Source organism: Physcomitrium patens, chromosome 10, assembly GCF_059467195.1.
Source record: "Physcomitrium patens ecotype Gransden chromosome 10, ASM5946719v1, whole genome shotgun sequence".
Taxonomy (NCBI): domain Eukaryota; kingdom Viridiplantae; phylum Streptophyta; class Bryopsida; order Funariales; family Funariaceae; genus Physcomitrium; species Physcomitrium patens.
Window position 1 is genome coordinate 6,566,927 of NC_143419.1, and position 14,682 is coordinate 6,581,608.

At 25.8% G+C, this 14,682-nt stretch overlaps 1 protein-coding gene and 1 long non-coding RNA gene across 12 annotated transcripts; both read left to right on the plus strand.

The window, feature by feature from the left end:
* The first annotated feature begins 4,762 nt into the window (after positions 1 to 4,762).
* On the plus strand, positions 4,763 to 9,329 carry LOC112287529 (leucine-rich repeat-containing protein ODA7). Of its 11 annotated transcripts, none has more exons than XM_090253615.1 (13): positions 4,763 to 5,163; positions 5,373 to 5,431; positions 6,005 to 6,071; positions 6,413 to 6,461; positions 6,671 to 6,737; positions 6,880 to 6,941; positions 7,072 to 7,143; positions 7,385 to 7,483; positions 7,604 to 7,669; positions 7,909 to 8,010; positions 8,190 to 8,267; positions 8,497 to 8,563; positions 8,813 to 9,329. In XM_090253615.1, the coding sequence occupies exons 3-13, from the start codon at positions 6,010 to 6,012 to the stop codon at positions 8,866 to 8,868; spliced, it is 780 nt and encodes a 259-aa protein (XP_090109741.1). In that variant the 5' UTR covers positions 4,763 to 5,163; positions 5,373 to 5,431; positions 6,005 to 6,009; the 3' UTR covers positions 8,869 to 9,329. The 11 variants fall into 11 exon arrangements, 10 of the variants coding, with proteins under 10 accessions (XP_090109741.1, XP_090109743.1, XP_073392728.1 ...); XM_090253617.1 differs by having other exon boundaries at positions 4,763 to 4,952; XM_090253611.1 differs by having other exon boundaries at positions 4,765 to 5,163; positions 5,373 to 5,484; positions 5,929 to 6,071.
* Positions 9,330 to 11,031: 1,702 nt separating this feature from the next.
* LOC141045876 (uncharacterized) lies at positions 11,032 to 12,630 on the plus strand. Its single transcript, XR_016505069.1, has 3 exons — positions 11,032 to 11,832; positions 11,997 to 12,223; positions 12,380 to 12,630. It is a non-coding gene; the product is annotated as an uncharacterized LOC141045876 (long non-coding RNA).
* Positions 12,631 to 14,682: the final 2,052 nt, after the last annotated feature.

The following is a 14,682-nucleotide window of genomic DNA, read 5'->3' on the forward strand; positions in this document are numbered from 1 at the left end:
AAGGAATATAGTTATAAAAAAAATGCACCCAATTGTTTTGAAAAATAAAAGTAAATGTATTTGGCATGTAAGTAAGATTTACTCTAGAATTACAAATTGTATACATCCAATCTTTTAAAACATCATTCAAAACAAGGTACATATTTCAGAAGCTTTATTAAAATAAAAAATAGTATAATATATATATTTTTTATAGAATGTGTTATGAATATCTGTATGTTGTTAAAAATGCACATAAAATTTGATGGTTAAGTAAATGTTCATACAAGAATTATAGATATTATATTAAATTTTTATCTATAAATTTCAATATAAAAAATAATTTATTTTTATTCAAATAATAAGTTTCAAACATAAAATGCAATTCCTAAATATGATAAATATTTGATTTTAAGAACTTTGATAAAAACATATCAATACTAAAACAATCAGAAAGTTGTACACACAATTGCTCAATGAAAAAAATATATATCATGTTTTTGTATGTGCAAAAAATCCTCATATAAGTGTGATGTATTGAAATTATTTTTTATAAAATAATTCTTATTCCATCATATTTTTCACATATTATAAAGAACTAATTAAATGTAATTTGGCTTTGTTCTTCTATCACTTCATTTGGATTTCCATTAAAATAAAAAGATGCTATGTATTGATTTAAAATGTGAACTTGTAGTTGTTGACATTCTTATCTTCTATCATACAACTTAAAATTTTAAAAATTCTAAAGTATTTTTAATAATCAAATATAGCAATCATCTAAGTATTATTTGGTTTCATCAAAAGTTCTTTTATTTCCTTCTTGCTCAAGATTTGAGAAAGAAAAAGTTGCATAGTTATGTTCTTTATGAACATATTTTTGAAGATATTCTATAGCCTTTATTGTAGACCACACCTTAATATAAATGTGTTAGTCAAATATTTGGCAAAAAAATAAAGCCATAAAATATTGTTTATCAATTTTTTAAAACACTTTCAAAGTAATTAGTCATTGCAAATACCATGTAAAGGTAGTAAAAATATACAATTTTCTATGCACACAAATTATATTCACAGCCTCTTAGTTGCATCAGTGCATATACTTACCATTTGTGTAAATAAACAAAAGAAGTCAAAAATGATATGTCCTCTTGCATGAGCAAAATTTCTATTAATTTGTAAGTGGTTAACCAACCTTTGGTATAAATTAGCATATGGTACATTAAGATCAACAAGAAAAATTACGAGCTTATTAGCATATTTTTAAAAATTATCCTACATTAATGAATTTAACTATCTTCAAGTCTACTAAAATATAAAAAAAATAATACATAATCTATCATGCTTATCTTTATTCTTTTCTAAGTGACTACTTTCTACCTTTTTATTTTTATTTTTATTCTTTTCAATTTCTAGTGTTATCTGTTTCTATGATTTCAAGTCTTTTATATGATTAGATTCTATCTATATTTTTTTTATCTAGAAAAATAATAAAATATACATTACAAGATCATATGCATCATGTGTTTGAATAAATCAGGGTTACTTCTACCTGACAACAATCTTGCCTTCAAATGCATTTAAAGGTTATTCAGTAGTATCAATGGACATTATAAATAACATATTAATAACTTCTATTTTGTATGATTAAATTTATGCATTTGCATCTTTGGAGATAAAATAGAATTTAGCTTTGAAAAATATGCACAAGGATGTTTATACTTTCTTTGTACAAGGAATCGTCTAGCATTATATTGAAAATTTATTACCAATTCACAATAAGTTTCTTGTATTTAGTCAAATTTATCTTTACATAGAATGAATGAATGAATGGAGAAATAATCGACAACATCAACAACAATGCCTCTAAAACGGGGAAGAATCAGCAACACATTCTCAAAAGATAAGAAGAGAAGAGAAGGAGAAGTACCTTCACTCCATATATATATATATATATAATGGCACAACTTTATTGACACAAATAGATAGCACAATATTTAATATTTCATTGCTAATGCGGGAGTATAGCTAAAAATTAGTAATAAAATGACCCAGTTATAGTGGATTAACATGAAGTGGCTAAGAAAGAAAGATTGGGTGATGTGGTACCCACCTTAGCTCATTCATGATGAAAGAGACCCACAAACAAAACAAAACCCCCTCAAGAGACTATATTACTTTTTTCTACTACTAAATTCTCTACTAATTTATTAATAATTGGATGGATGAACCTAAACACTCCACAATTAAGAATTACTTGGTGGATTTAAATAAAATCTTGTTTATTGGAATTTAATTTGTTTCTATTTGGACTAAACTTGTGCTCTTATTGCTCCTTGCATGTAATTTAGAAAGAAAACAAGCAGTGAGCCATTTTGAGCATTCATAATTGTAAATAGGCTAATCTTACTTTCTTAATATAATATCTATTTAAATTTTAAAATGATGTTTTATTCCTATTATATATTTTTAAAAATAATTAAAATTTTAATTTATTACAAATCTAAAAAAACATTCAAAATTATTAATAATCATACATACTACTTTGTGAAAATTGCGATGGAATCAATTTTCAATGTTAATATTAGAATTGGAAGTAATTATAAATTTAAAAATTTTGCTTCCTATTCCTTGTCTTCTTACATACATCAATGTAGTTCACAATAACAAATCAACTCTGCTAATTTACAACCATTGTTTGTGTTTACCAATTGTCTTGCTTTGCAAGCATAAGCAAGTTCAGTTTCTCATTAGTTTTTGATTTTAATTTTTTTTTTTGCATAACTCTGATACTACTTCATTTCTTATTATTATTATTATTATTATTATTATATGTATTTGAAGCTTTGAGTGAATTATAATGCACATTGTTATAGATGTAATCCAAGGACGATATATAATCTATTGCACTCACATACATTTGTTTTAAGAGTGGTACTCTGTATGCACTTCCAATTTTTTATTGTCAGAAACAAAAACATTGACATATATTTTAAAAAAAAATTAAGAATTTAAAAAAAAACTCTTGCAAGAAAAAAATTGCAAAATACACAAATTTCTTTTACAAGATTACACAAATCCTTCTAAATTATAAAACTATACTTTTTTATTTTTTTATTAAAAGCTATTTACATGAATGTAAGTCCATATATAATTTTTCTATTTTTGATATTGAAGTAAAAATAAAATTTTAATTTCTTTTTATTAATTTATACAATTTGATTATTGATTTTTATCTTCTCTTTTTTCTTAATTTTCTTTTTCTTTCTTTGTTATAAAATAATAATTTTTATCTCAATTTTTCTTCAAAAAGACAAGTATTTGGAATTAATTATTATGGATGGTATATTTTATAAAAAGTATATCGTAAACACACATATAAATATATATATATATATATATATAACAATGCCACATCCAAATCATTGATTTTCTTTAATACATATTACTATGCAAGTCAACAGCCATTTGATCTTTTCTTATATTGTAGTGTGCTACACATACCACAACAAATTTTTCTTGTACAAAGGACCAAAATTTTAAAATAGAACACTATTTGTTTCAGTCAGCCAAATCAATAATTTTAGAGATCATCTTCAATATAATTGTAATTTTGTGAGTTTTATGCATGTGACATTTTTTTGTTGATGCTAAATTGATGCTAAATTGATGCTAAATTGTTTTAGCACTATAAAATCTAAAGAATTTTGCTAATCTTTAAGAATTTATCTTATATCCTCTTATTGATTTTTTTCTATTAAACTAAACTTGGCTTCCATTCATGCTACAAAGAAAAAAACTTATTGGTCAAAAAAAATCTTTTCACACCTCAACTCCAATTAAATACTTCATATTAGAGGGCAAATAACGTGAAACAGTTATTTATTTTTTTTTTAATTTTTTTTTTCTCTCTCCAAAAATTCTTAATCTTATGAAATATAAACTTTCATTTTTCTAAAACAGCATACATTGGACCAAGATTAGGAATGTTTCATAAAAATTATCTTTTGTGTGTTTTAAATGCTATTACATACTTCAAATACTTTAAAATCATTACAAAAATATAATCAAGATCTACATTGGTATTTGGAAATTATTCTTTTTAAGCTTTAAATACAGATGGATGTGTGTGTATATATATATATATATATATATATATATGATATGTTAAAAAAACACAGTTTATTATAGATAAATAATTCAGTAAATAAGTTATCTTCCAAAAATTATAATTTTATTTTTTGAATAGAAATAAATCAAGGATACTTAAAATTTGTCAAAATTTGTTAATGTTTGACATATTACCATAATATTTGTAAAGATTTCTAAATTCTTCTGTAGAATAGTTTTAGAATTCTTGCTTTCATAAAATTATTCTAAAGAACTGATTAAAGTATTAAAATTTGTGGGAAACCAATTTTCAAGTTAAGTTTTATTTTAATATTAATATTTTAATAACATTCAAATAAAAAAAAAACAAACCTGCTTAATAATATTAAAAAAAATTTGAGATTAAGATTATAAATAAACTCAATGCAGTTCTTTAAACTTAACATTAAATTTGAAACATATAAATGTTTTTAATTCGGTTCTTAATATATATATATAGAATAAATATATATATATAGAATAAATATATATATATAGAATAAATAAATATATATATAGAATAAATATATATATATATATATATATATATATATATATTTAAAAAAACTAAGTTATAAGCAAAATAATCCAAAAGTTTTGCTAGAAAGTATCAACAATAGTTGGAGTGTTTTCATTTGTTACACCCTAATTTATACACAGAATATTATATGTAAAAGCTTATTTTAAAAATATATATCTATATTAACTTTTGAACTATGTAAGAAAAATTATGAAAAGAATTTTGATTATTCTTGATAAGTAATTGCAAGTTTACAATCCATTGAATGGATTTATGATATAAGAGAATTTCTGGGTTTTTATATGTATGAATATATATTGAGTATTTGGATCAACAGAGTTCATAAATATTGAATAATCATAATTTTAAATACATACATACATATTTCTGATATATTGTGAAAAAAAATTAAAACATAAAAACAGTAATAAGAATAAACCATCACTCATTTTTCATTCTTTGTATGATTCTCAAAAGTTTTTTCATCAGCCTATTCGCCTCCTTTAATAACACTGGTATTTTTTTCAAAATATAAATAAATAAATGATGACAATCCACTCTCTGCATATAAAATTTTGAGTTCATTTTTTAAATTTATTTTGTATAAACTCTATATTTGTATTTTTGTACTTTTGCATTTTTCTGTACACATGATTAATTTAGAGTCTACAAATGTATAATTTTGTCTTTAACATGATGATGTTATTGTTGGGTGTAACATCAGTATGACTTCTTTTCACATGAAATCAAAGAGTGGAGATTTTGATAACCTGTAAAAAATTAGTATGAATCCATCAATTCATTTTGAATGTTGAATATCCCTGAATAATTTGATGGTATCCTAAATATTCCTAATATTGTTTTTGAATCAGGATCACATATAACTACTTAAATGTTTTGTCACCTAAGCATCAAAATCTTTTTTATTTTTATTCATTTTTAAGTTTTCAAAAAAAAGAGAAGATAAAGTAACCATCATGTATGTATGTATGTATGTACATATGTATATAATACTTAATTAGTATCACTGTCAAATTCATTGTTTTTCTAGAAAATAACGTTACTTTTTTTCAGATAATTTATTATAAATTTGTTTTGTAGCAAAACAAATTTTGATAGAACTGATTCAAGACAATTATAAAATTCATGAAATCATAAATTTTCATGAAAATTGTAAAACTAGACGTATACATTACCTTCAAAAAATTTTAAAAAAACCTAAGTTGTTTGATAGAATTAATCGAAGAAAAAATAAAAAATCATGAAACACAAATGTGCAGATTTATTGAAAAATTTCATTACTGAATGATAATTTTTAATCTTACTCCATCGAATTCTTTTATATTATTCATTTAGGAACCATGGATTGTGAATTCGTGATGACAAAAGAATCTATGAAGAAACTATGTCGAGAGCTAAAACTGTAAATTAATAAAAACATTTATAATCCTGCTACAATGACTATTTTTATGTGTTGTCATATATACACTTAAAAAAAATTATCATGTAGTTTTAATAACATCAAACATATGAATTATTAAAAAAAGATTGTCACAAAATTTTCAATTTTTCTTAAATATATAATTCATGCCAAATATTTTAAAAATAAAGTTCAATAATCAAGAAGGTAAACATCTCTTTATGGTTCTTACTTCTACTGAAATTGAATGTTGTAACAAAAGAAAGAAAACAGTAGAAACCCACTTGATTTAACTATTAAACTACATGATTTATAATGTCTTGCATATACTTCTTAAATTGTAGGTATTCAAATTGTCCAGAACTCAATGATGTAATTCATTTACACCAAAAGGTATGTATTCTTTGTAGTATTATTTAATTATGCAATGTTGATACCATAATACTTTTTCCAAATTCATCACATTCATACTAATAAACTCGATATAAATGAGAATGTAAAACCCACAACATAGTCAATCAAAGTAATACATCTAACAATTATTAAATTCAACACGAACAAATGCAAACTTTATTTTTTTTCTTTTCTTTTTTTCATTGTAGGGAATTAGAAAAATCCAAGCATTAGAAGAATACATCGGATTACGTACCATTTATTTTGAGTGTAATGGTATAGTTAGAATGCGTTTTAAAGCTCAAACATCACATTCAAATATAAAGAGCGTTGTTATGTAGAAATCTATTATTTTTAATTTTTTTAAATTTTGTATGTCCACAAATTATTTACAATATTGTTGTTGATGTTGTTGTAGCTATATCCAAATTGGAGGGTTTGGCACCTCTGATAAATCTTCAATGTTTATATTTAAATCAGGTTATCTTATTTGAGTATTTCTAAATATCATAAAATAATACGATTCACTATATTTGTTTTTCCTTGTTTGTTGAATAAACTTATCATTAATTTTCACAAACAATAAGTAAAGCACAAATTTTTGATGCAGAATTGTATAAGTCAAATTGAAGGTTTGGAAACTCTACAGCAATTGGAAATTCTTGATTTGGCTGACAATCAAGTAAATCAAAATTTAGAAATAATTTTCGTATTGATGTTAATTTTTGTTCCCTTCATTTGTAAAATTTGATCTAAAAACCCACATGTCAACACAAAATTTACAACCATTAATTCAAAATACATTAAAACTAAAATACTATAGTGTATACCTATGAAAAGTAAATGAATTTAAAAAAAAAATTAAAATTAAAAAACTAAATGGTGTATAAAAGATCACAAAACATTTTTTTCTTATTTATCAGATCAAAAAAGTGACGGGACTAAGCTGTTTGCCATGTTTAAGACAACTTAACTTATCAGGAAATTTCATATGCCACGAAAGTGATGTTATCCACTTATTGGTAAAGAAATTTTAAAGATATAAAATGTTTAATTTCATTTTTCATTTTTATTTATATTGTACTTATCCATCAATAAAATATAATTTTAATTATTTATCATATACATTAATCAATGTGTAGGATTGCAAGAGTTTGAAATCACTGGATGTATCAAACAATAGAATTGACAATGAAAAAGCATTAGAGGTATTTTATTTTATTTTACATATATATATATATATATATATGTATATATTCCCTTTTTAAAATCATTTCCTTAAAGAATTTCAATTTTTATTTTGGTAGATTCACTTAAAATTTAACCAGAAAGTCACAAGATTCTTCCTTTCCTTTTCATCAAAAATTTATATAAAGCTCATTTCTTTCAGAAATATTAAAAACATCAATAGAATATAATAATAATTTGAACGATTGTAACAAAACAGGCTCTTAGATCCATTCCATTGAATTTGCTACGATTAATGAGCAATAAAATTCTTTCTATTACTTGTAATTATCGAAAAATGACTGTAGCAACAATGTCAACGGTAGCACATTCCGACTAATGATTTCGTATGCTTTACTTCAATTGTTTTGAATGCTTATTATATATCCTTTTTTAAAAGTACATATATATATATATATATATATATAGAAATAAATCATCATGAAGTATTATTAATGTTTTAAGTGATAAAATATTCACTGATTACAAGTGTATCTCCAGTTAGTTTATTTAGATGAAAGTCCAATATTTGAAAATGAAAGACGACTTGCCATGGCATGGATGGTTGGAGGCATAGATGTAAATTATATACACACACACACACACACACACACATATATATATATATATATATATACATATATATATATATATATATGTATTTAAACTTAAAATTTTAATGGGATTTTATTTTGTTTTATTGGATTTGTGATTTGATTTTTGATTTTTTATTCTTTTTTCTTTTTTCTTTTTCTTGAGAAAATATTATGGTATTTAAGATACATTGAGAAAGAATGAAATTTTCTAGGCCGAGAGGAATATGAGACTTACCATAGCCAATGAAGAAGCTGCAACTCGTGATCATCATCGCAAAGGTACAACAAATAATAAAATTTTGATAATAAAAAATAAGGATCACAAGAGATTCTAAAAAAATACAAAAAAACAAAAAAAATATATATATATTCTACAAAAACTATGTAATTATATTCAAAGTTGATATACATGCATACATACATACATACATACATACATACATACTGTTTCATATAAGCAACAATTTATTATAACTTGGGGTGGTTGTTTTCCATGTTTATTTTTCTTTTCATGAATTTTTTATTCAGAATTTGAGGATATTAAAATAAAAGCTAAAAGAGAACTAGCAGAAAAATATTTATAGAGAAAAAAAAATTCCCACAAGTTGAAAGATTGGAATTAGAAGTAGAAATCAAATCTTGACAATGAAGTAAAATGTAAAACAAAATTCTAGTCTTCAGTTATCTTTGATAAAATGAGACAATGTGAAAGGAAAATTATGAACCAAAAAGAATTTGACGAACGGAATCTCAAAGGGATCGTCATATCAATTAAGTTATAAATATTTTTAGAACTATCACAATAATTACTCACTTGATAGATACAAGCAAGAGTTTAATAGTTTTTGGTGAAATCATGATAATTGTAAATATCTTTAAGAAATTCATGAATCAATCACTGAGTGTTTTTAGAAAAAAAAAAGAAAAAAAGAATTGATTACCAGATTTCACTAATACAAAAAAAGTGTACCAACTTATGTACATTGTATTGAATTGATATAATAAAATTCATATAGCATTTCCTGCATTTGTTTTAACATTCAAATAGGTATGGGGCCATAGGACACCCTTTTTTTCACTCTTCTCTAAATTTTGAGTTTATTTCAAAGCATATTAATTAATAATTATTTGGATTTTTATTCTATAAAATATGTATTTTTTAGATTTATAAAATGAGAATTTAATATCTAACACTTCCATTTTTTATAATAAAATCCCAATTATCACGATTGTAAGTTTTGAAAAAAATTAGTTTAACAAAAATATTTTTTTTTGAAAGTAAAGATATTTAGATTACTATATAGATAAGTATCAAATTATTTAGAATATGTCTAAAAGAAAATATTTAATCTTATTATTTAAGATTAGACAAAATCAATTGTGTACTTATGCATAATGCCTTTGAGGAAATAATAATAATAATAATATAATGGATCAATAATTGTCTATGAGTTATTTGTTATATTTTTTGAACTTTTATATGATAAATTTACATAGTAAAAATTGAGAGAATATTTTTCTCTTTGTTGAATCCTCAATAAGTTAAGCATAAATAAATTTAATGATATTCCGAAAAATCTCAAAGAATTGGATACCATCTCCATTAAGTCTTAGAACATAATCTTTGGCTAATGTTTTCAAGGCAATTTTACATTCTTCTAAAGTTAAAAGTTCTACCAATAAAATCTTAGATTTATTATTTATATTTTGAGGATGAAAAATAATTGTAAAAGTAAGTTTATTTATTTATTTAACTTTTAGTCTAGTCATGCATGATTATCTATTCTTCTTACATTGTCTTTTTATATATATATATCTATAATACTATCTATAAAATCTAATAGCCTTTTATACTTTTTTGTGGATGATTTTTGGTTTTTTTTTTTAGTTTTTTTTTTCTAAATATATTTAATAGTTATTTGTACCAATTTTTTTCCTAAACAACAAGGATTTAGTTTGTAACCAGCAAAGAGTCTACTTAAGGAGGTAAGTCGTATAACAAAACTACTTACAAAGTGGTCAAACAATCAAATGTATTTTTTATCATACATTTTAGTATATGCAATTGGTAAAAATTAATATAAAAGGCAATACAAAATCTATCTAAATATACATTGATACAAATACCAATACTTTTGGTATTCTAAGAAAATTTTATATTATTAATTGAGAAAAAACAATCAATTAGATCTGGTTATCTTTTAAGTCAATTCTAAGCTACTTATTTTGTAATATATATATATATATATATCCTTAATAAAATATGATAATTTATTTTCAATTATTTTAATCACATTCTAATCTCTAGCTAATTTTCATCTAATATTGTTTGCTAATAAAGATTGTAAATCTTTTTAAAGATAGATTTTTTTTTGTGTTTTAATAGAAGCATATACATTTATGATTTCTATTATATATATATATATATATATATATATATATTATCTATAGAAATTTAAAGAGTCTTGTTTTAAATAATAATCTAAAAATAATAATATATTTATTAGTCATACTTTTTAGAGTGCATATATATATATATATATATATATATATTAGATAATAGTAATCTAATACAACTTCTAATATATAACAATTTTTTATCATACATAAATAAAAAATCAAGTTGTCTTGCATTTATTCCACCCAGTTTATATATTTATAAAATAAAGAGTAAAATAATTATAGATAATTTTTTTTAGATAGAGTTAGTTTAAAAGAATTTTTAAATTTTTGGCAATTAAAAGATATAATTTATAATTTTACAAAAATAAATAATTTTTTGGAAGAATTTATGACATGATATTATCTTTTGAAAAACATGTAAAGAATAATTTAATTCTAAATTTGTGGTTGCCTCTTAGAAGAAGTATCTTTATATTTGGCTTCTTTGTTTTCTTCTTTTTTACTTTTTTATTGTGTCGTAAACTTGGACTTTATAAAGGTACTATTAAGTCTAAGTGCAAAACAAATTCCATTGCATATAATTGCCTTGGCTTTTGTTGTAGTATATTAACCCTAATTCTAATCCAAATTTCTAAATTAAGTTTCAATTCTAATCCTATACACTTAAAAACTCCAATAATCAACTAAAAAGAACTTGGAATGCTTAGATTGATGTATTTTAAGATCAAATAAATAACAACACAAGAACAAAAAGAAAAAGAAAAAAACCTTACCAAGATCAATGCAAGTAAAGAAGTGCTAGTTGATATAACACTACTTTTGAAAGAAAGCTTATGCATTATAATAAGTAGTATAACTAAGAGTAATGCAATTATCCTACTTATAATAATAAGCATCATCTCTCAATAAACTATTGTTTTGCTTATTTATTGTTTATTGCAACGGAGAGAGACACACAAACAAACGTTACAAACGGCGGAGACTCTCTTTACATGTCGTCGCAATGCTGCTGCTGCTGCTGCTGCGATGAAGCCTTTGCGCTCTCTGTGTGATGTCCGTGCTCCGTGCAACATCAAGACGTGTCCATTTGCAGCAGCTGCGCTTTGCTCTACGTGTGGTGTGTTGTAGTCGTTGATAGTGAGAGGGTCCGTGAATGTTGGCTTCGATACTATACTCATGCACTCTGGAAAATTCGTGCTGTGTTGCTGACTTGATTGAGTGTATTCCGATTCTTTACTCTTTCAGCATTATAACGCTGTGTCTCTTTCATCCTCACTCTTGATCTGTGATCCTTCACATTATGGTGTAGGAGTGAAACCATGCGGAACATAACCAATGATTTTGCAATCGAGTTCAATCGCGAAGCAGGAAAACTGCGTATCTTGCAGAGCGGGTTTTATGAAGAGGAATTTCACTTCTGTAAGAATCACGCAAGCTCAAAACCTTGTAACAGTGAAACAGCATGTTCTCGCATGAGACCTGATTAGGTCTACAGAATGCTCTTGTTGCGTGTCCTCGAGATTTGTGTCATTAGAGGTAAACGTTTCTCCAACTTGTCGGCAAATATGACCTCTTCTTTTTCTGTTTCGTATTTCTATATCTTTTACTTGATGTTGAGCTTCGATTCCGTTGATTGAGAAATACTGGCAGCTGTGTTTTAATACTGTAGGCAACTGTTTCGATAAATGACAGGAAACAGTAAAATCTCCTTCACGTCCAATTGCATTGCACCGATCGTAGGTCTTCAATATCTGCAAGCTATGGAAACACACACTGAGCCATGGCATCTTTGCTTAGCTATTTTAAGAACTCTGCAAATGGGATCAAGGGGAAGGGTCATGCACATGGGATCTGCAGTGGAAATAACTATGGTAGCGACGATTCCTGCAGCCTCGCAATCAATGTAAGCGTCGATCTCATCCACTGACGGAATGTTCCAACCTGTTAAAATAGTAGAGGAGGCTGCGGCAGACGCCATCTTGTTCCACAGACATTAGATGCTTCAAGCACTGAGGACAAGATACTTCGAGCAACAAATCATTGTAGCGAGCACCATCATCATTATCGTTGTTACGGGTTTATGATTCGTTGTGGAAACTACGATTCCTCTACATGAAGATGACATAACGAGACAACATGAAGATGACATCCTCTCTATGTGTTAACCTTAATTTCTTTGTGCAATAGAAGCCAAATAAACATTGTTTCTTTGCAAGTACAAGGTTTAAACTACATGTCATAGTGATACTTTATTATTGGCCATGTATTAGTCTAAGATTTTTTTTATCCACAAATTCTCTTAAATATTAATGCATATTTATTTATTTAGTATAGAATTTAAAAAATAATATTTTATTTAAAGTTTAGAAAGTAGATATGTATTTTGGAGCTTATTATATTGCTAATATTCTTGTTTTGAGTATTAAAATTTTGAAATATGTATACATATATTTAAGTTTTACATATACTTATATTTTAAAAAAATAAGAAAATAAATTATTTCTGAGGTTTTTTTTTGATATTATAAATAACATGCATTATAAACCAATTTTAAATCCAAAGCTTGTCCATATATTTTGTTATATTATTATACTAATAAATGAATGAATATTTATTTATTTGAAAAGATTAAAGTCATAGCAAGAAATATGTCTCTCCATATTTGCATTGCAATCTACTTTCACCACTTAAGTCCCTCATGATCACTTTCTTAGGATACTTTGGATTTTCTCTAAATTTAGGATGAGGAAGTGACCTATGAATGAATAATAATGACCACAACTCAAACCAAGATTTCAAAGTCTTTTCACAAAATTAATTTTTGTAGGAAGAGATGTTCTCTAACTATTTCATATACGTTCTGCTAACCTTGTATATTCTCTGATTTTATTTTATTTTATTTTTTGATCCAGATTCCATCTATATTGCTCCTAGCTCTGCGTTTGGTAGTAATAAATGTATGGTTATTTATGGATGGCAAAGAATTTCTCATCGTATGACTTCATTGATTTCAACACACTATTCATTGCATGGTATTCTGTTTTGAAGTTGGGTTGTTCTCTAAACTAAAAAGATGAGGGAATGTGATCTCGTTGGATTCCATACTAGTGTTGTTTAGAAAGGGAGAATGGATTCTCTCTACCCCATCGATGTTGATGACAAATGATTCATGGCGAGGAGATCGAGAGAAGGATTACGTAGAACCTGGATGACAAGTTGCCTCTCAGGACCTGTTCTGAAGCTGACCGCTGACCATTGATTTGTGTCGGAACTTAGCCGCGCGCAATAATGAAACTCAGGCCGGTTTCTGTTCAATGGATTCGTGGTTATCACCAGTTGAATAGTCAGCTCATTACTAGACATTTCATATCAATTACATGGTTCGGCTTCATGAATACCGTCTGTTATCTTGAAAAAGATCAATCTCAAAAGAATGCGTTCGAAAACATCCTGAGTATGTCTCCAACAACTAGCAGCATGGGAGCCGACCAGATATGAGGAGTTTTCGTGAACGGATAGTTCGTTAGGTGAGAGGCGTTGACAATTTCATGAGAATAAAATTTCCTTTCAATCATTGACGATTTGTCACTCATTCCGTCTCTGGTACGTATAAGGAATGTGTACGCGCACACTTATTCCTTGCTCTGTATACGACGCTTGACGTGAGAGTGAAAGGGACTAAATTGAGGAGTACGTTTATTCTGCAAGACAATAATACCTAGTGAACTCTTACCTCCCATTACTGTTTCAGGACAGTGAATGCTTAGAATCGTCTCCTGATTCAGAGACTGGAATGAGAGCCATTCAAATGGTCATCCCATGTCGAAATCAGTCATCCTCGGCAACTCTTGTGCCTGCAATTCACAGATTCAAGGCCTAAACAACCTGTTGATGCATTCATCCTCAATGAGTGAGATACGATGTCTTTTGAATACTTCAGCAAAATTGAAAAGCACCTCCACAGACGAATCCGAATTTTAGCATACAACAAAAGC

Coding starts and splice junctions, on each gene's coding strand:
- LOC112287529 (XM_073536627.2), top strand. CDS start 5,112: ATGATTCTCAAAAGTTTTTTCATCAGCCTATTCGCCTCCTTTAATAAC. Junction 6,462..6,670: donor TAATTCATTTACACCAAAAG/GTATGTATTCTT, acceptor TTTTCATTGTAG/GGAATTAGAAAAATCCAAGC. Junction 6,738..6,879: donor CATTTATTTTGAGTGTAATG/GTATAGTTAGAA, acceptor ATGTTGTTGTAG/CTATATCCAAATTGGAGGGT.